General features: G+C 43.5%; 1 protein-coding gene across 2 annotated transcripts in view; it reads left to right on the forward strand.

Annotated features, from left to right (window-relative positions):
• The window catches only part of pcnx1 (pecanex 1), a 142,257-nt gene that overhangs the window by 70,585 nt on the left and 50,127 nt on the right, over positions 1–21,545 (forward strand). For both annotated transcript variants that reach the window (XM_071366861.1, XM_071366862.1), the window contains 5 exons: positions 2,757–2,934; positions 11,872–11,980; positions 12,289–12,418; positions 12,797–12,855; positions 20,526–20,741. In XM_071366861.1, the coding sequence (XP_071222962.1) occupies positions 2,757–2,934; positions 11,872–11,980; positions 12,289–12,418; positions 12,797–12,855; positions 20,526–20,741 (692 nt within the window). The remainder of the gene's footprint in view (positions 1–2,756; positions 2,935–11,871; positions 11,981–12,288; positions 12,419–12,796; positions 12,856–20,525; positions 20,742–21,545) is intronic.

Below are 21,545 nucleotides of genomic sequence, written 5' to 3' on the forward strand. Positions count from 1 at the left end.
CTGTGTTAACCAGCTCTATTCTCTGTGTTAACCAGCTCTATTCTCTGTGTTAACCAGCTCTATTCTCTGTGTTAACCAGCTCTATTCTGTGTTAACCAGCTCTATTCTCTATGCTCTGTGTTAACCAGCTCTATTCTCTATGCTCTGTGTTAACCAGCTCTATTATCTATGCTCTGTGTTAACCAGCTCTATTATCTATGCTCTGTGTTAACCAGCTCTATTCTCTATGCTCTGTGTTAACCAGCTCTATTCTCTATGCTCTGTGTTAACCAGCTCTATTCTGTGTTAACCAGCTCTATTCTCTATGCTCTGTGTTAACCAGCTCTATTCTCTATGCTCTGTGTTAACCAGCTCTATTCTCCGTATCTCTGTTAACCAGCTCTATCTATCTGTGTTAACCAGCTCTATTCTCTGTGTTAACCAGCTCTATTCTCTGTCTCTGTGTTAACCAGCTCTATTCTCTGTGTTAACCAGCTCTATTCTCTGTGTTAACCAGCTCTATTCTCTGTGTTAACCAGCTCTATTCTCTGTGTTAACCAGCTATATTCTCTATCTCCCTGTGTTAACCAGCTCTATTCTCTGTGTTAACCAGCTCTATTCTTTCTCTCTGTGTTATCCAGCTCTATTCTCTGTGTTAACCAGCTCTATTCTCTGTGTTAACCAGCTCTATTCTCTGTGTTAACCAGCTCTATTCTCTGTGTTAACCAGCTCTATTCTCTGTGTTAACCAGCTCTATTCTCTGTGTTAACCAGCTCTATTCTCTGTGTTAACCAGCTCTATTCTCTATGCTCTGTGTTAACCAGCTCTATTATGTCTCTCTGTGTTAACCAGCTCTATTCTCTGTGTTAACCAGCTCTATTCTCTGTGTTAACCAGCTCTATTATGTCTCTCTGTGTTAACCAGCTCTATTCTCTGTGTTAACCAGCTCTATCGCTCTGTGTTAACCAGCTCTATTCTCTATGCTCTGTGTTAACCAGCTCTATTCTCTATGCTCTGTGTTAACCAGCTCTATTCTCTATGCTCTGTGTTAACCAGCTCTATTCTCTATTCTCTGTGTTAACCAGCTCTATTCTCTATTCTCTGTGTTAACCAGCTCTATTCTGTGTTAACCAGCTCTATTCTCTATGCTCTGTGTTAACCAGCTCTATTCTCTATGCTCTGTGTTAACCAGCTCTATTATCTATGCTCTGTGTTAACCAGCTCTATTATCTATGCTCTGTGTTAACCAGCTCTATTCTCTATGCTCTGTGTTAACCAGCTCTATTCTCTATGCTCTGTGTTAACCAGCTCTATTCTGTGTTAACCAGCTCTATTCTCTATGCTCTGTGTTAACCAGCTCTATTCTCTATGCTCTGTGTTAACCAGCTCTATTCTCCGTATCTCTGTTAACCAGCTCTATCTATCTGTGTTAACCAGCTCTATTCTCTGTGTTAACCAGCTCTATTCTCTGTCTCTGTGTTAACCAGCTCTATTCTCTGTGTTAACCAGCTCTATTCTCTGTGTTAACCAGCTCTATTCTCTGTGTTAACCAGCTCTATTCTCTGTGTTAACCAGCTCTATTCTCTGTGTTAACCAGCTCTATTCTCTGTGTTAACCAGCTATATTCTCTATCTCCCTGTGTTAACCAGCTCTATTCTCTGTGTTAACCAGCTCTATTCTTTCTCTCTGTGTTATCCAGCTCTATTCTCTGTGTTAACCAGCTCTATTCTCTGTGTTAACCAGCTCTATTCTCTGTGTTAACCAGCTCTATTCTCTGTGTTAACCAGCTCTATTCTCTGTGTTAACCAGCTCTATTCTCTGTGTTAACCAGCTCTATTCTCTGTGTTAACCAGCTCTATTCTCTATGCTCTGTGTTAACCAGCTCTATTATGTCTCTCTGTGTTAACCAGCTCTATTCTCTGTGTTAACCAGCTCTATTCTCTGTGTTAACCAGCTCTATTATGTCTCTCTGTGTTAACCAGCTCTATTCTCTGTGTTAACCAGCTCTATCTCTCTATGTTAACCAGCTCTATCTCTCTGTGTTAACCAGCTCTATTCTCTGTGTTAAACAGCTCTATTCTCTATCTATCTGTGTTAACCAGCTCTATTCTCCGTGTTAACCAGCTCTATTCTCTGTGTTAACCAGCTCTATTCTCTGTGTCTCTGTGTTAACCAGCTCTATTCTCTGTGTTAACCAGCTCTATTCTCTGTGTCTCTGTGTTAACCAGCTCTATTCTCTGTGTTAACCAGCTCTATTCTCTGTGTCTCTGTGTTAACCAGCTCTATTCTCTGTGTTAACCAGCTCTATTCTCTGTGTTTAGCAGCTCTATTCTCTGTCTCTCTGTGTTAACCAGCTCTATTCTCTGTCTCTCTGTGTTAACCAGCTCTATTCTCTGTCTCTCTGTGTTAACCAGCTCTATTCTCTATCTATCTGTGTTAACCAGCTCTATTCTCTGTCTCTCTGTGTTAACCAGCTCTATTCTCTGTGTTAACCAGCTCTCTTCTCCATGTTTACCAGCAGGTAGCTGGAATCAGGTGATTACGGTTGTAATCTGGTTTTAGTGACGTCATTCGCTGGGTAGTTGAACAAACATGCAGTCATAAAGTCCCCTCTTCTTATCTGTCTTTCCCCTCTCTCCATTTCTCTCTCTCTTTCCCCTCTCTCCATCTCTCTCTTGCTCTCTTTCCCCTCTCTCCATTTCTCTCTCGCTCTCTTTCCCCTCTCTCCATCTCTCTCTCTCTCTTTTCCCTCTCTCCATGTCTCTCTCTCTTTACAGGGTTGGAGCGTTGATGATAACAGTGGCAGGTCTGAAGCTGCTTCGTTCCTCCTACAGCAGCCCCACCTACCAGTACATCACAGTACTCTTCACCGTCCTCTTCTTCACCTTCGACTACCGCAACCTATCAGAGACCCTGCTGCTAGACCTCTTCCTCATGTCCATCTTTTTCAGCAAGGTGAGGAGCTGATACCTAGGAGATATTTATTAGGGCACACCGTAGCAAAAATGTTTGATTTCAAGTAGGGCTGACCCCATTTAGTTGACTGGTCGATTTTGTTTGGTCGACTGAGATTGTTTTAGTCGAGCAGTGGCTAATGTATATAACAACAACACCAAAAATGATGGTACATGAGACACGTCTGATTCACGCCTGTCTGACTCACGCCTGTCTGACTCACGCCTGTCCGACTCACGCCTGTCCGACTCACGCCTGTCCGGTTCACGCCTGTCCGACTCACGCCTGTCCGGTTCACGCCTGTCCGACTCACGCCTGTCCGACTCACGCCTGTCCGACTCACGCCTGTCCGACTCACGCCTGTCCGGTTCACGCCTGTCCGACTCACGCCTGTCCGGTTCACGCCTGTCTGATTCACGCCTGTCCGACTCACGCCTGTCCGGTTCACGCCTGTCCGACTCACGCCTGTCCGACTCACGCCTGTCCGACTCACGCCTGTCTGGTTCACGCCTGTCTGATTGGACTAATCCATTGTGGAGGCCCCGGGGATGACACAACAGTATCACCAAGTAGTACATTTAACATTAATTACCATCATTTTATAATCTACAATGTTTGTTTGGTTATGGTCATTTCTGTTAATTCATTCATTATTATGATTATTCCGGTCTTACCGTTGTCATTGTAGTAGTGGACACGTTGTTTACAGAACGAACAACCTAGGCTACACTAGTGAGGAAATAGATTCGGTTTATTTCATTCCATTTATTCATTGTCAGTTTATTAATTGTCTTTTTGTTTGGCGTAAGGACACACACCGTATTACGCATATAGAAGTAGGACTAGTCTACCTGGCCTGTGTGCAAACGGAGACCTATAAATGTTCCCATTTGGGGATCTGATAGTATTTCTGATTTGTCTAAACTCATCACTGTGGAACTTCTCAAAGTAATCTTTTCATCGCCTCAAACAGCAAGTAAACAAAGTGTGTTTTTTTTTTACATCCATTGAGAATGACAATAGTTCTTCCAACGTAGCCGATTTGAAAGATATTTCCATCTCTCTTCCTTTCTATAACCACTCAGCATGAAAGGGGAAACAAAGTCATGCTCTGATCCGGTGGAAACGTCATGAAATAAGCCTTCATGATTACTTCTTATTCTTTGGGCAAATAGCCTACAGCTGTGTCTGTCTGTCCAGAACTCACTGGTCCAAATAGCCTACAGCTGTGTCTGTCTGTCCAGAACTCACTGGGCCAAATAGCCTACAGCCGTGTCTGTCTGCCCAGAACTCACTGGCCCAAATAGCCTACAGCCGTGTCTGTCTGCCCAGAACTCACTGGCCCAAATAGCCTACAGCCGTGTCTGTCTGCCCAGAACTCACTGGCCCAAATAGCCTACAGCTGTGTCTGTCTGTCCAGAACTCACTGGTCCAAATAGCCTACAGCTGTGTCTGTCTGTCCAGAACTCACTGGCCCAAATAGCCTACAGCTGTGTCTGTCTGTCCAGAACTCACTGGTCCAAATAGCCTACAGCTGTGTCTGTGTCCAGAACTCACTGGTCCAAATAGCCTACAGCTGTGTCTGTCTGGCCAGAACTCACTGGTCCAAATAGCCTACAGCTGTGTCTGTCTGGCCAGAACTCACTGGTCCAAATAGCCTACAGCTGTGTCTGTCTGGGCAGAACTCACTGGTCCAAATAGCCTACAGCTGTGTCTGTCTGTCCAGAACTCACTGGTCCAAATAGCCTACAGCTGTGTCTGTCTGTCCAGAACTCACTGGTCCAAATAGCCTACAGCCGTGTCTGTCTGCCCAGAACTCACTGGTCCAAATAGCCTACAGCTGTGTCTGTCTGTCCAGAACTCACTGGTCCAAATAGCCTACAGCCGTGTCTGTCTGCCCAGAACTCACTGGTCCAAATAGCCTACAGCTGTGTCTGCCCAGAACTCACTGGTCCAAATAGCCTACAGCCGTGTCTGTCTGCCCAGAACTCACTGGTCCAAATAGCCTACAGCTGTGTCTGTCTGTCCAGAACTCACTGGCCCAGGAAACTCTGAGGGCCCAGAACATTGGATACAATGTTTCCAGTTTGCTAGCATGAGCTTTGGCTGGACTAAGTTGATACAATGTTTCCAGTTTACTAGCATGAGCTTTGGCTGGACTAAATTGATACAATGTTTCCAGTTTGTTAGCATGAGCTTTGGCTGGACTAAGTTGATACAATGTTTCCAGTTTGTTAGCATGAGCTTTGGCTGGACTAAGTTGATACAATGTTTCCAGTTTACTAGCATGAGCTTTGGCTGGACTAAGTTGATACAATGTTTCCAGTTTGTTAGCATGAGCTTTGGCTGGACTAAGTTGATACAATGTTTCCAGTTTGCTAGCATGAGCTTTGGCTGGACTAAGTTGATACAATGTTTCCAGTTTACTAGCATGAGCTTTGGCTGGACTAAGTTGATACAATGTTTCCAGTTTACTAGCATGAGCTTTGGCTGGACTAAGTTGATACAATGTTTCCAGTTTGTTAGCATGAGCTTTGGCTGGACTAAGTTGATACAATGTTTCCAGTTTACTAGCATGAGCTTTGGCTGGACTAAGTTGATACAATGTTTCCAGTTTACTAGCATGAGCTTTGGCTGGACTAAGTTGATACAATGTTTCCAGTTTGTTAGCATGAGCTTTGGCTGGACTAAGTTGATACAATGTTTCCAGTTTACTAGCATGAGCTTTGGCTGGACTAAGTTGATACAATGTTTCCAGTTTACTAGCATGAGCTTTGGCTGGACTAAGTTGATACAATGTTTCCAGTTTGTTAGCATGAGCTTTGGCTGGACTAAGTTGATACAATGTTTCCAGTTTACTAGCATGAGCTTTGGCTGGACTAAGTTGATACAATGTTTCCAGTTTGTTAGCATGAGCTTTGGCTGGACTAAGTTGATACAATGTTTCCAGTTTACTAGCATGAGCTTTGGCTGGACTAAGTTGATACAATGTTTCCAGTTTACTAGCATGAGCTTTGGCTGGACTAAGTTGATACAATGTTTCCAGTTTACTAGCATGAGCTTTGGCTGGACTAAGTTGATACAATGTTTCCAGTTTACTAGCATGAGCTTTGGCTGGACTAAGTTGATACAATGTTTCCAGTTTACTAGCATGAGCTTTGGCTGGACTAAGTTGATAGTTGATACAATGTTTCCAGTTCCTTGCAGACAGGCCATGCATAGCCATTGTGATTTATAAGATAATTATTTTCAGCAGGAGATTTTCTACCTGCAGGCTGAAATGTTTTTATTTGTTGGCTTTTATGTAGACTATTTTTAAATAGTTGTTAACGGAAGTTACTTTTAGATTTGTATCATTTTGATTTAATATTGACTAACCACATGACATTGATTTTGAGATATGAAGACTAGAGATATGGAGACTAGAGATAATGAAGACTAGAGATAATGGAGACTAGAGATAATGGAGACTAGAGATATGGAGACTAGAGATATGAAGACTAGAGATATGGAGACTAGAGATATGGAGACTAGAGATAATGGAGACTAGAGATAATGGGGACTAGAGATATGGGGACTAGAGATATGGAGACTATAGATAATGAAGACTAGAGATATGGAGACTAGAGATATGGAGACTAGAGATAATGGAGACTAGAGATATGGAGACTAGAGATAATGGGGACTAGAGATATGGAGACTAGAGATAATGAAGACTAGAGATATGGAGACTAGAGATAATGAAGACTAGAGATAATGGAGACTAGAGATATGGAGACTAGAGATATGGAGACTAGAGATATGGAGACTAGAGATAATGAAGACTATAGATAATGAAGACTATAGATATGGAGACTAGAGATATGGAGACTAGAGATATGGAGACTAGAGATATGGAGACTAGAGATATGGAGACTAGAGATATGGAGACTAGAGATATGGAGACTAGAGATATGGAGGCTAGAGATATGGAGACTAGAGATATGGAGACTAGAGATATGGAGACTAGAGATAATGAAGACTAGAGATATGGAGACTAGAGATATGGAGACTAGAGATATGGAGACTAGAGATATGGAGACTAGAGATATGGAGACTAGAGATATGGAGACTAGAGATAATGAAGACTAGCGATAATGAAGACTTGAGATAATGAAAACTAGAGATAATGAAGACTAGAGATAATGAAGACTAGCGATAATGAAGACTAGCGATAATGAAGACTAGCGATAATGAAGACTAGAGATAATGAAGACTAGAGATAATGAAGACTAGAGATAATGAAGACTAGAGATATGGAGACTAGAGATAATGGAGACTAAAGATAATGGAGACTAGAGATATGGAGACTAGAGATATGGAGACTAGAGATAATGGAGACTAGAGATAATGGAGACTAGAGATATGGAGACTAGAGATATGGAGACTAGAGATATGAAGACTAGAGATATGAAGACTAGAGATATGGAGACTAGAGATATGGAGACTAGAGATATGAAGACTAGAGATATGGAGACTAGAGATATGGAGACTAGAGATAAGGAGACTAGAGATATGGAGACTAGAGATATGGAGACTAGAGATATGGAGACTAGAGATATGGAGACTAGAGATATGGAGACTAGAGATATGAAGACTAGAGATAATGGAGACTAGAGATAATGGAGACTAGAGATAATGGAGACTAGAGATATGGAGACTAGAGATATGGAGACTGGAGATAATGAAGACTGGAGATATGAAGACTTTATTGTAAATGAAATGAAACTGTTCCACGAAAATGTGCAGATGAAAATCCTAACTGACAGGCAGATCAGTAGAAATGGTAGGATGACTTGGCGCTCCAGATGGAAAAGGTTGCTGACTGCTGGTGGAGCCTCTTACTGGCAACTTCAGGAACAAAATGGCAGAATTTGTGAAGGCCAGCAGCAGCAGGAAGCTGGAGGAGGAGGTGGTGGCGGGAACAGTTTTAATTTAAAAAAATTAGACTTAAAAAAAAAACAATTCTCAAGCTATATTGATCTCTGGATCCCTCTTTAGTAATAACTGGGTAGAGACAAGCATTACTGCAGGTAAATGGGTAGAGACAAGCATTACTGCAGGTAACTGGGTAGAGACAAGCATTACTGCAGGTAACTGGGTAGAGACAAGCATTACTGCAGGTAACTGGGTAGAGACAAGCATTACTGCAGGTAACTGGGTAGAGACAAGCATTACTGCAGGTAACTGGCAAGAGACAAGCATTACTGCAGGTAACTGGGTAGAAACAAGCATTACTGCAGTAAACTGGGTAGAGACAAGCATTACTGCAGGGGGTAGAGACAAGCATTACTGCAGTAAACTGGGTAGAGACAAGCATTACTGCAGGTAACTGGGAAGAGACAAGCATTACTGCAGGTAACTGGGTAGAGACTAGCATTACTGCAGGTAACTGGGTAGAGACAAGCATTACTGCAGGTAACTGGGTAGAGACAAGCATTACTGCAGTAAACTGGGTAGAGACAAGCATTACTGCAGGTAACTGGGTAGAGACAAGCATTACTGCAGGTAACTAGGTAGAGACAAGCATTACTGCAGGTAACTGGGTAGAGAAAAGCATTACTGCAGGTAACTGGGTAGAGACAAGCATTACTGCAGGGGGTAGAGACAAGCATTACTGCAGGGGGTAGAGACAAGCATTACTGCAGGGGGTAGAGACAAGCATTACTGCAGGGGGTAGAGACAAGCATTACTGTAGGTCACTGGGTAGAGAAAAGCATTACTGCAGGTAACTGGGTAGAGACAAGCATTACTGCAGGTAACTGGGTAGAGACAAGCATTACTGCAGGTAACTGGGTAGAGACAAGCATTACTGCAGTAAACTGGGTAGAGACAAGCATTACTGCAGGGGGTAGAGACAAGCATTACTGCATGTAACTGGGTAGAGACAAGCATTACTGCAGGGGATAGAGACAAGCATTACTGCAGGTAACTGGGTAGAGACAAGCATTACTGCAGGGGGTAGAGACAAGCATTACTGCAGGGGGTAGAGACAAGCATGACTGCAGGGGGTAGAGACAAGCATTACTGCAGGTAACTGGGAAGAGACAAGCATTACTGCAGGTAACTGGGTAGAGACAAGCATTACTGCAGGTAACTGGGTAGAGACAAGCATTACTGCAGGTAACTGGGTAGAGACAAGCATTACTGCAGGTAACTGGGTAGAGACAAGCATTACTGCAGGGGGTAGAGACAAGCATTACTGCAGGGGGTAGAGACAAGCATTACTGCAGGTAACTGGGTAGAGATAAGCATTACTGCGGGTAACTGGGTAGAGACAAGCATTACTGCGGGTAACTGGCTAGAGACAAGCATTACTGCAGGTAACTGGGTAGAGACAAGCATTACTGCAGGTAACTGGGTAGAGACAAGCATTACTGCAGGTAACTGGTTAGAGACAAGCATTACTGCAGTAAACTGGGTAGAGACAAGCATTACTGCAGGTAACTGGGTAGAGTCAAGCATTACTGCAGGTAACTGGGTAGAGTCAAGCATTACTGCAGGTAACTGGGTAGAGACAAGCATTACTGCAGGTAACTGGGTAGAGACAAGCATTACTGCAGGTAACTGGGTAGAGACAAGCATTACTGCAGTAAACTGGGTAGAGACAAGCATTACTGCAGGGGGTAGAGACAAGCATTACTGCATGTAACTGGGTAGAGACAAGCATTACTGCAGGGGGTAGAGACAAGCATTACTGCAGGTAACTGGGTAGAGACAAGCATTACTGCAGGGGGTAGAGACAAGCATTACTGCAGGGGGTAGAGACAAGCATTACTGCAGGGGGTAGAGACAAGCATTACTGCAGGTAACTGGGAAGAGACAAGCATTACTGCAGGTAACTGGGTAGAGACAAGCATTACTGCAGGTAACTGGGTAGAGACAAGCATTACTGCAGGTAACTGGGTAGAGACAAGCATTACTGCAGGTAACTGGGTAGAGACAAGCATTACTGCAGGGGGTAGAGACAAGCATTACTGCAGGGGGTAGAGACAAGCATTACTGCAGGTAACTGGGTAGAGATAAGCATTACTGCGGGTAACTGGGTAGAGACAAGCATTACTGCAGGTAACTGGCTAGAGACTAGCATTACTGCAGGTAACTGGGTAGAGACAAGCATTACTGCAGGTAACTAGGTAGAGACAAGCATTACTGCAGGGGGTAGAGACAAGCATTACTGCAGGGGGTAGAGACAAGCATTACTGCAGGGGGTAGAGACAAGCATTACTGCAGGTAACTGGGTAGAGACAAGCATTACTGCAGGGGGTAGAGACAAGCATGACTGCAGGTAACTGGGTAGAGACAAGCATTACTGCAGGGGGTAGAGACAAGCATGACTGCAGGTAACTGGGTAGAGACAAGCATTACTGCAGGTAACTGGGTAGAGACAAGCATTACTGCAGGGGGTAGAGACAAGCATGACTGCAGGTAACTGGGTAGAGACAAGCATTACTGCAGGGGGTAGAGACAAGCATGACTGCAGGTAACTGGGTAGAGACAAGCATTACTGCAGGTAACTGGGTAGAGACAAGCATTACTGCAGGGGGTAGAGACAAGCATGACTGCAGGTAACTGGGTAGAGACAAGCATGACTGCAGGTAACTGGGTAGAGACAAGCATTACTGCAGGTAACTGGGTAGAGACAAGCATTACTGCAGGTAACTGGGTAGAGACAAGCATTACTGCAGGGGGTAGAGACAAGCATTACTGCAGGGGGTAGAGACAAGCATTACTGCAGGTAACTGGGTAGAGATAAGCATTACTGCGGGTAACTGGGTAGAGACAAGCATTACTGCAGGTAACTGGCTAGAGACTAGCATTACTGCGGGTAACTGGGTAGAGACAAGCATTACTGCAGGTAACTAGGTAGAGACAAGCATTACTGCAGGGGGTAGAGACAAGCATTACTGCAGGGGGTAGAGACAAGCATTACTGCAGGGGGTAGAGACAAGCATTACTGCAGGGGGTAGAGACAAGCATTACTGCAGGGGGTAGAGACAAGCATTACTGCAGGGGGTAGAGACAAGCATTACTGCAGGGGGTAGAGACAAGCATTACTGCAGGGGGTAGAGACAAGCATGACTGCAGGTAACTGGGTAGAGACAAGCATGACTGCAGGTAACTGGGTAGAGACAAGCATTACTGCAGGTAACTGGGTAGAGACAAGCATTACTGCAGGGGGTAGAGACAAGCATGACTGCAGGTAACTGGGTAGAGACAAGCATTACTGCAGGGGGTAGAGACAAGCATGACTGCAGGTAACTGGGTAGAGACAAGCATTACTGCAGGTAACTGGGTAGAGACAAGCATTACTGCAGGGGGTAGAGACAAGCATGACTGCAGGTAACTGGGTAGAGACAAGCATTACTGCAGGGGGTAGAGACAAGCATGACTGCAGGTAACTGGGTAGAGACAAGCATTACTGCAGGTAACTGGGTAGAGACAAGCATTACTGCAGGGGGTAGAGACAAGCATTACTGCAGGGGGTAGAGACAAGCATTACTGCAGGTAACTGGGTAGAGACAAGCATTACTGCAGGGGGTAGAGACAAGCATTACTGCAGGTAACTGGGTAGAGACAAGCATTACTGCAGGTAACTAGGTAGAGACAGTTGGAGGGTGAGTGAACGAGGATAGCGAGAAGGAAACGTCTTCCCAGAATGAAACACAGCCCTGTTCTTTGTGATATAATATAAGGATTAATTTATAGAAAATCTGACCAGAGAATGTTTCCTACCTCTTCCTACCCACATAGGAAAATAAAATGGCTGGCTAAAAATGGCACATTTTACAGAAATATTGATCAATGTGTATTTTCACGGTAAATAAATGTAAGGAAGGAAAAATGTGTTCTGTGCTGTACACATGAAGTTAACTCTCTCTCTCTCTCGTCGTGTAGCTCTGGGAACTGTTCTACAAGCTGCGATTTGTCTACACCTACATCGCTCCCTGGCAGATCACCTGGGGGTCGGCCTTTCACGCCTTCGCTCAGCCCTTCGCTGTTCCTCGTATCCTTCTGTTTTACCGTGGTCAGATCAACCTCCCACGTGATCTCTACTGGCAGACCTTTTTACTCACATCGGAATGGACAACCATTACAAGTTTCTCCTTTTCCCACAGAACAGCTACTAATCTATAAATAATAAAGGATAGATACACACACACTGTTGAATAAACCTTGTTTTTCATGTTGATCATGTCCTGAAGATAGTATAGATGATAATGTAGCTGAGAGTAGGACTTGACGTATCTAGGATTTATCTTTTAAGGTGATGTGAGGTGTGTAAAAGCTCCTTGACTCGTCACTCTCTCCCAGACTCTGCCATGCTGTTTGTTCAGGCTGTGGTGTCAGCTGTCCTCTCCACTCCTCTCAACCCTTTCCTGGGCAGCGCCATCTTCATCACCTCCTATGTCAGACCTGTCAAGTTCTGGGAGAGAGACTACAAGTAATGATCTCGCTGACACTAGTCTGTCACTGTACTCCTTTTGGTAGAGATGTCTCTTTGTCTGTTTTTCTGTCTGTTTCTCCCTCTGTTTCTCTCTCTGTCTCTCTCTCTCTGTTTCTGTCTGTCTGTTTCTCCCTCTGTTTCTCTCTCTGTCTCTCTTTCTGTTTCTGTCTGTTTCTCTGTCTCTCTTTCTGTTTCTGTCTGTTTCTCTGTTTCTCTCTCTGTTTCTCTCTCTGTCTGTCTCTCTCTGTTTCTCTCTGTCTGTCTCTCTCTGTTTCTCTCTCTGTGTGTCTTTCTGTCTAGTCATTTTACTCCTCTTGGTAGATGTGTGATGGTAGTATCAGAGTGTGTTTGTGATTGATCTGTTCTCTATTGCAGCACTAAGAGAGTGGACCACTCCAACACCAGACTGGCTTCTCAACTGGACAGAAACCCAGGTGGGTGGAATCTGTCTCTGTCTGTGTCTCTGTCTGTCTGTCTCTGTCTCTCTGTCTGTCTCTGTCTCTGCATTTACATGACAGGTTAGTCATTTAGCAGACTCTCTTATCCAGAGGCCCTTACACTTCATTCATCTTCAGATAGCTAGATGAGACAACCACATATCACAGTAGTTAGTATATTCATCTTCAGATAGCTAGGTGGGACAACCACATATCACAGTAGTTAGTATATTCAGATAGCTAGGTGAGACAACCACATATCTCAGTAGTTAGTATATTCATTTAAATTTGATCTACTAGACGAGGGATCACGTGACCCCTGAACGAGATGGCCGCATGAACTAGGAGCTCCGCACAAGTAGTTTCCAATTCCTAATCTTACCTCCACTTCAAGTTTAAACTCATTTAGCTTTAGTCAAAAAGTCATGGCGGCTACAAAAGGCGACACTAAAGGTGACATTTTTACTCGGACTCGAGCACTAGCGACGGAAAAAGCCTCCAAGAAGCAGCTAGCTTCAGAAAAAGCTAGCGCCATTAGCCAGGAGCAAGAGGACCCGTTCCCCCCCGAGGCCCAACGAAGGCCAACCTCGCACTCTGTCGAAGACATCCTTTCTGAGCTGAGATCCCAACGTACAGAACTCAACACTAAACTAGATGCCATTAACGCTCAGCTCAGTGCGATAGGGGGCAAGGTGACAATCCTGGAAAATGCTTTGCCTGACATAAACAACAAGATAACCATAAACGCGGGGCGCCTGGACGAGGCAGAGGGGCGAATCCTATCCACGGAAAACTTATTGACAGACGCCATGGAAACAATAGCATATGCTAAAAAAAAAATAGAGCAGCTGGAAGAGAAAACAGAGGACCTGGAAAACAGGGGCGAAGGAATAATTGTGTTCTATTAAATCTGGGCGAAAAAGAAGAGGGAAACATGCCACTGATCCGCTACCTGCAAGACAAACTTCCCGAGTGGCTCCACCTGTCCACCGACAGACCCATAGAACTCGAGAGAGCTCACCGAGCACTGAGGCCCCCACCAGCAGCCAGACAACCACCGCGCCCAATCACCATACGTTTCTTGAGATTCACCGACAAGGAACGAGTCCTACAGGCGGCGAAAACCAACACCATTACAGTGGGAAACGCCAAACTCACCTTACTCCAGGACCTGTCAGCTGGAATACGCCGAAAGCGCCGAGAGTTTGACGAGGTGAAGAAATGCTCCATTGACCGAGGCATCTTTAGGGGATTCAAATACCCAAACGAGCTCAGGATTCTTCACCAAGGAGCCCTGCGACACTTCAAAACTCCCGAAGAGGCAAAACGTTTTTTGAAAGACAACCCCGGTCAATGAGAAATGGACCAATGACTAAATGCGATTACTATTATTACTAAAGGAGGTAAGACAACATATAGCCGATATCCAAAGACCCACCCGCCCTGCTAAATGTCATTATAGCCGTCTAATCTATATTTATGTTCCTTTAGCTGAGAGGGATAGGCTCCATATTATAACCTAGGCCTACTATATGTAGGCTGGGCTATTGATTTTATTTTCTCCCATTTTTAATGTGGTCTGGACGGGGGCTACGTTGTCATTTACCCAATGCGGGGCGGAGAGGATGAGGCATTTCTTTGGTGGGGAGGGGGAGACGTTGTGCGTTGCTAACTGTTCCCGTTTTTTTTGTTGTTGTTGTTGGAACACAGAATTGTGACTGAGCGGGGAGGTAATAGATCCAACGGGATATGTCGAGTTGTTTGGGAACTCGGCTGGGGTGTTCAGAGACTGTTATTTTATGTAAACCATTTATTTTCCTTTTATGTGAACGCAGCTGTAACTACTTTCCACCTTTACCCAGAGATGACTTGCACTAAAGTTCGATTACTGTTCGATGACGATGACTAGTACCTTAAATCTATTGACATGGAACTGCCATGGTCTAGGTCATGCAATAAAACGGAAAAAGATACTATGTGCTCTAAAAAAGGAAAAAGCAGACATCGCGCTATTGCAAGAGACACACCTCTGTGATGCTGAACATGCCAAACTCCGCAGAGCTTGGGTGGGACAGGTGTATTTCTCATCTTTCAAATCCAACAGTAGAGGCACAGCCATACTTATCCATAAGAATGTTCCATTCATAATTGACAAAAACATATCTGATCCGGAGGGGAGATTTATTTTGATAACTGGGTCACTGTATGGACAACCAATTACTCTCTTAAACATATACGCCCCTAACACAGATACTCCTGCTTTTATGTCGAAAATGATAACCCTGTTCAATGAGCATTGTGTTTCCTTTGGCGTGGTGGCCAGAGATTTTAATTGTACCCTGAACCCAACCCTAGACAAATCATCTCAAGTCCCCACCACAAATCCTAGATCTGCAAAGATGTTGAACTCTCTTACTAAAGAGATGGGACTGATAGATATCTGGAGAGAGACTAATAGCTCATCTATGGACTATACATACTACTCTAATGTCCATAACACCTACTCCCGTATAGATTACATTTTTATCCCAAAGAGTTTCATAAATTCAGCCACGTGTAGAATCGGACCCATAGCGCTTTCGGATCACGCCTTTGTCCACCTCCGCTTTGACCTCTGCAAAAACATCCCGAGGTCAAAGAGCCGGAAATTCAACACCTCCATGCTATCAAACGAAGCATTCCATACATTGGTAACTACATGGATAGACAACTACACACAAGACAACAAAGATTCTCCTGTTTCTCCGGCCACAATGTGGGACGCTGCTAAAGCCACACTAAGAGGGCAGCTAATTGCATATGCTTCCTCTAAGAAAAAAGCAATGGAAGCACACAGGCTAGATCTGGAGAGGGAGCTGGAACGCTGTGAAAAAGTACATAAACAATCCCCAGACAGCACCTCCTGGAGTCAACTTAAAGCAGCCAAAGCCAAACTGAATTTGGACTATACTCGGGAGATTAAAAAAAAAGTTTTCTTTACTAAACAGAAATACCATGAGTATAGCAATAGGCCTAGTAGATTAGTAGATTAGTAGATTAGTAGATTAGTAGATTAGTAGATTAGTAGATTGGTAGATTGGTAGATTGGTAGATTAGTAGATTAGTAGATTAGTACATTAGTAGATTGGTAGATTAGTAGATTAGTAGATTAGTAGATTGCTTGCTTATCAATTAAAAAAAGAGCAGTCAGAGCGTACAATTATGGCTATCCGAACAGCAGAGGACGAGGTCACATATGACCCAAAAAAGATCAATTTAACTTTTCATGATTTTTACTGCAAACTATATACCTCTGAGAGAAAACACACGGAGGCAGAACTCCACTCCTTCCTAGAGGGAATCTCGCTACCTAAACTATCAGAGACCGACCAAGAAGATCTCAACTCCCCCTTCACTCCTGAGGAGATCCTGGAGGCAATTACCTCCATGCCACCTAACAAGTCCCCAGGCCCAGATGGATTCCCCAGAGAGTTCTACAAAGCTTTTTGGCCCCAGCTTAGCCCTATTTTCATGCCAATGCTGGAGGATTTTTGCAAAAACGGAGTTCTCCCAGACTCAATGCGCACAGCTCGCATTACAGTGTTGCTCAAAAAAGACAAGGACCCCCTATCCTGCTCCTCCTTCCGGCCCATAAGCTTGTTGGATTTCGACTACAAAATAATTACCAAATTGCTGGCCAAAAGACTAAACACTCTTCTTCCCAAAATAATAAAAGCGGACCAAACTGGATTTATTAGAGACAGATACTCTTCTGATAACATTCGCCGTCTTTTTGATATTATTGATCAAGTAAACGCACAGAAGACCCCTGTCCTGCTGGCTTCACTGGATGCTGAGAAGGCGTTCGACAGGATGGAGTGGAGCTTTCTGTTCTCAGTCTTAGAAAAGTTCAATATGGGCCCAAACTTTATTAAATGGATCAAATCACTATACTCTCATCCAAATGCCATGGTGACTACTAACGGACTGAACTCTGACAGATTCCCTTTGGGACGGGGCACAAGACAAGGGTGCTCGCTATCCCCCCTGCTCTACTTGTTGGGGGCGGAGCCTCTGGCAGAGTTGATAAGGAGCAATCCAAGTATTACAGGTGTTCCTGCAGGCGGCCTGCAGCACAAGATTTCGCTTTACGCGGATGATGTCTTGCTCTACATATCCAACCCTGAGAAATCCCTTCCTCCCATTTTAGACACAATTGCTCAGTATGGCACGTTTTCAGGTTATAAGATCAATTTTAACAAATCCACTGTCTGCCCTCTCAATATTACACTCACCAGTTCTATGAAGACACTATGCCCATTCCAATGGAAGACACAGGGGTTTCAATACCTTGGGATATTCATAACACCAGATCTGAATAGGCTTTTCAAGGAGAATTATCTTCCACTCCTGGATCGAATCAAAAACAACCTCCAAACCTGGATCTCCCTCCCAATTAGCTTAGTAGGAAGAATTAATGTCATCCGTATGAACATCCTCCCTAGACTCAACTATTTATTTCAGATGCTCCCATGCTTCCTTTTTCAAAACAATTAACCAAAGCATCACCAAATTTATATGGGGCAATAAAAAACCTAGGATCAAGCTCTCCACTCTATCGAAACCTGAATCTAAGGGCGGTCTTGCCCTTCCCTCCCGTCATCTCAGCTAAGGCTGGAAATAGCAAATAAGAACCTTGATAGTGCTGCTGCAAGTTCTACATTTTAAATTTTGTTATAATTATTATTTGTGTGTATGTGTGTATGTATGTACAGTGGGGCAAAAAAGTATTTAGTCAGCCACCAATTGTGCAAGTTCTCCCACTTAAAAATATGAGAGAGGTCTGTAATTTTCATCATAGGTACACTTCAACTATGACAGACAAAATGAGAAAAGAAAATCCAGAAAATCACATTGTATGATTTTTAAGTAATTAATTAGCATTTTATTGCATGACATAAGTATTTGATACATCAGAAAAGCAGAACTTAATATTTGGTACAGAATCCTTTGTTTGCAATTACAGAGATCATACGTTTCCTGTAGTTCTTGACCAGGTTTGCACACACTGCAGCAGGGATTTTGGCCCACTCCTCCATACAGACCTTCTCCAGATCCTTCAGGTTTCGGGGCTGTCGCTGGGCAATACGGACTTTCAGCTCCCTCCAAAGATTTTCTATTGGGTTCAGGTCTGGAGACTGGCTAGGCCACTCCAGGACCTTGAGATACTTCTTACGGAGCCACTCCTTAGTTGCCCTGGCTGTGTGTTTCGGATCGTTGTCATGCTGGAAGAACCAGCCACGACCCATCATCAATGCTCTTACTGAGGGAAGGAGGTTGTTGGCTAAGATCTCGCAATACATGGCCCCATGCATCCTCCCCTCAATACGGTATCAAATACTTGTTCTCCCCACTGTATATGTAGGTATGTATATATGTATATATATACAGTGGGGAGAACAAGTATTTGATACACTGCCGATTTTGCAGGTTTTCCTACTTACAAAGCATGTAGAGGTCTGTAATTTTTATCATAGGTACACTTCAACTGTGAGAGACGGAATCTAAAACAAAAATCCAGAAAATCACATTGTATGATTTTTAAGTAATTCATTTGCATTTTATTGCATGACATAAGTATTTGATCACCTACCAACCAGTAAGAATTCCGGCTCTCACAGACCTGTTAGTTTTTCTTTAAGAAGCCCTCCTGTTCTCCACTCATTACCTGTATTAACTGCACCTGTTTGAACTCGTTACCTGTATAAAAGACACCTGTCCACACACTCAATCAAACAGACTCCAACCTCTCCACAATGGCCAAGACCAGAGAGCTGTGTAAGGACATCAGGGATAAAATTGTAGACCTGCACAAGGCTGGGATGGGCTACAGGACAATAGGCAAGCAGCTTGGTGAGAAGGCAACAACTGTTGGCGCAATTATTAGAAAATAGAAGAAAATAGAAGAAGTTCAAGATGATGGTCAATCACCCTCGGTCTGGGGCTCCATGCAAGATCTCACCTCGTGGGGCATCAATGATCATGAGGAAGGTGAGGGATCAGCCCAGAACTACACGGCAGGACCTGGTCAATGACCTGAAGAGAGCTGGGACCACAGTCTCAAAGAAAACCATTAGTAACACACTACGCCGTCATGGATTAAAATCCTGCAGCGCACACAAGGTCCCCCTGCTCAAGCAGGCGCATGTCCAGGCCCGTCTGAAGTTTGCCAATGACCATCTGGATGATCCAGAGGAGGAATGGGAGAAGGTCATGTGGTCTGATGATTCAAAAATAGAGCTTTTTGGTCTAAACTCCACTCGCCGTGTTTGGAGGAAGAAGAAGGATGAGTACAACCCCAAGAACACCATCCCAACCGTGAAGCATGGAGGTGGAAACATCATTCTTTGGGGATGCTTTTCTGCAAAGGGGACAGGACGACTGCACCGTATTGAGGGGAGGATGCATGGGGCCATGTATTGCGAGATCTTAGCCAACAACCTCCTTCCCTCAGTAAGAGCATTGATGATGGGTCGTGGCTGGTTCTTCCAGCATGACAACGATCCGAAACACACAGCCAGGGCAACTAAGGAGTGGCTCCGTAAGAAGTATCTCAAGGTCCTGGAGTGGCCTAGCCAGTCTCCAGACCTGAACCCAATAGAAAATCTTTGGAGGGAGCTGAAAGTCCGTATTGCCCAGCGACAGCCCCGAAACCTGATGGATCTGGAGAAGGTCTGTATGGAGGAGTGGGCCAAAATCCCTGCTGCAGTGTGTGCAAACCTGGTCAAGAACTACAGGAAACGTATGATCTCTGTAATTGCAAACAAAGGATTCTGTACCAAATATTAAGTTCTGCTTTTCTGATGTATCAAATACTTATGTCATACAATAAAATGCTAATTAATTACTTAAAAATCATACAATGTGATATTCGGGATTTTTGTTTTAGATTCCGTCTCTCACAGTTGAAGTGTACCTATGATAAAAATTACAGACCTCTACATGCTTTTTAAGTAGGAAAATCTGCAAAATCGGCAGTGTATCAAATACTTGTTCTCCCCACTGTATATATAACATTTATTTTAATTTTTATTATTATTATTATTATTATTTTTAAGTCTGTCACATCTGTGAATGTGGAATGTGTTTGGTTGGTTGTTTGAAAACTTAATAAAACTTTAAATTGAAAAATTTGATCTACTAGTCTAATCTATCAACTGGTATTTCTCTAATCTAATACTCTGTTCTCTAATCTAATACTCTGATCTCTAATCTAATACCCTGATCTCTAATCGAATACTCTGATCTAAATCTCTAATCTAATTCTTTAATCTCTAACATAATACTTTAATCTATACAACTCCAATATATAATCTAATTCTCTAATCTAATACTCTGATCTCTAATCTTGAATCTAATACTCTAATCTTGAATATAATAGTCTAATCTCGAATCTAATACTCTAAACTCTAATCTAAATCTATAATCTCTAATGTAATTCTCTAATCTAATACTTTAATCTAGAGTATTACCAGAAGTTCTCCTATCAGTAGTTGCTGATCTTCTCACCTTCAGCTTGCTACACGATTCATATATTTTGGTTGGGGAAAAACGGGTTTGGGAGAAACAGGTAGCAATTAATTTCCCCCCATCTTGTTGAAGTTAATTTCTCCTCTTTCCTCCACCAGGTTCTGACGACAACAACCTGAATTCTATTTTCTATGAGCACCTGACGCGTTCCCTGCAGCACAGCCTCTGTGGCGATCTGCTACTGGGCCGCTGGGGGAACTACACCACGGGAGACTGCTTCATCCTGGCCTCCGACTACCTCAACGCCCTGGTTCACCTGGTGGAGATCGGCAACGGACTGGTCACCTTCCAGCTCCGAGGACTGGAGTTCAGAGGTCAGGAGGAAGGGATGGAGTCACACACAAAATAAACTCAACTTGCTAGCTAAATAGATATGCACTCGTTCCCTACTCCCTACACAATTAAAAGCATTGGATTGGTGTAGGCTTGGATTAGACGGAGTTTCCACACACCAGTCATGGAAGTGAACAAGTGCATACGGGAGACAGGACAGATTCTTCTGACGCAGCCTAGGTCTTGTAGAAGTTCAGCAGAAATAAGACTGGGTGTTATCTTCTTTGGGCTCAAATCCCGTTAACGGGATCGATTTGACAACATCCGGTGAAATGCAGAGCGCCAATTCTTTTTAAAAATATGTACAAAATATTAAATTTTTATACATTCACAAGTGCAACACATCAAATTAAAGTTTAACTTCTCGTTAATCTAGCCACCGTGTCAGATTTCATAAAGGCTTTACGGCGAAAGCAAACCATGCAATTATCTTAGGACAGCGCCCAGCATACCAACACATGAAAATCAGATTTCAACCCGCCAGGCGCGACACAAAAGTCAGACATAACGATTTAATTCATGCCTTACCTTTGAAGACCTTCTTCTGTTGGCACTCAAATGTCCCAGAAACATCACAAATGGTCCTTTTGTTCGATTATTTCCGTCGTTATATCTCCATAATGTCCATTTATTTGGCGCGTTTTATTCAGAAAAACACCGGTTCCAACTCGCAAAGCATGACTAAAAAATATCTAATAAGTTACCTGTAAAAGCTGTCCAAACATTTGAAACCACTTTCCTAATACAACTTTAGGTATTTTTTTACGTAAATAATCGCTCAAATT

Source organism: Salvelinus alpinus, chromosome 25 (genome assembly GCF_045679555.1).
Source record: "Salvelinus alpinus chromosome 25, SLU_Salpinus.1, whole genome shotgun sequence".
Lineage (NCBI taxonomy): Eukaryota > Metazoa > Chordata > Actinopteri > Salmoniformes > Salmonidae > Salvelinus > Salvelinus alpinus.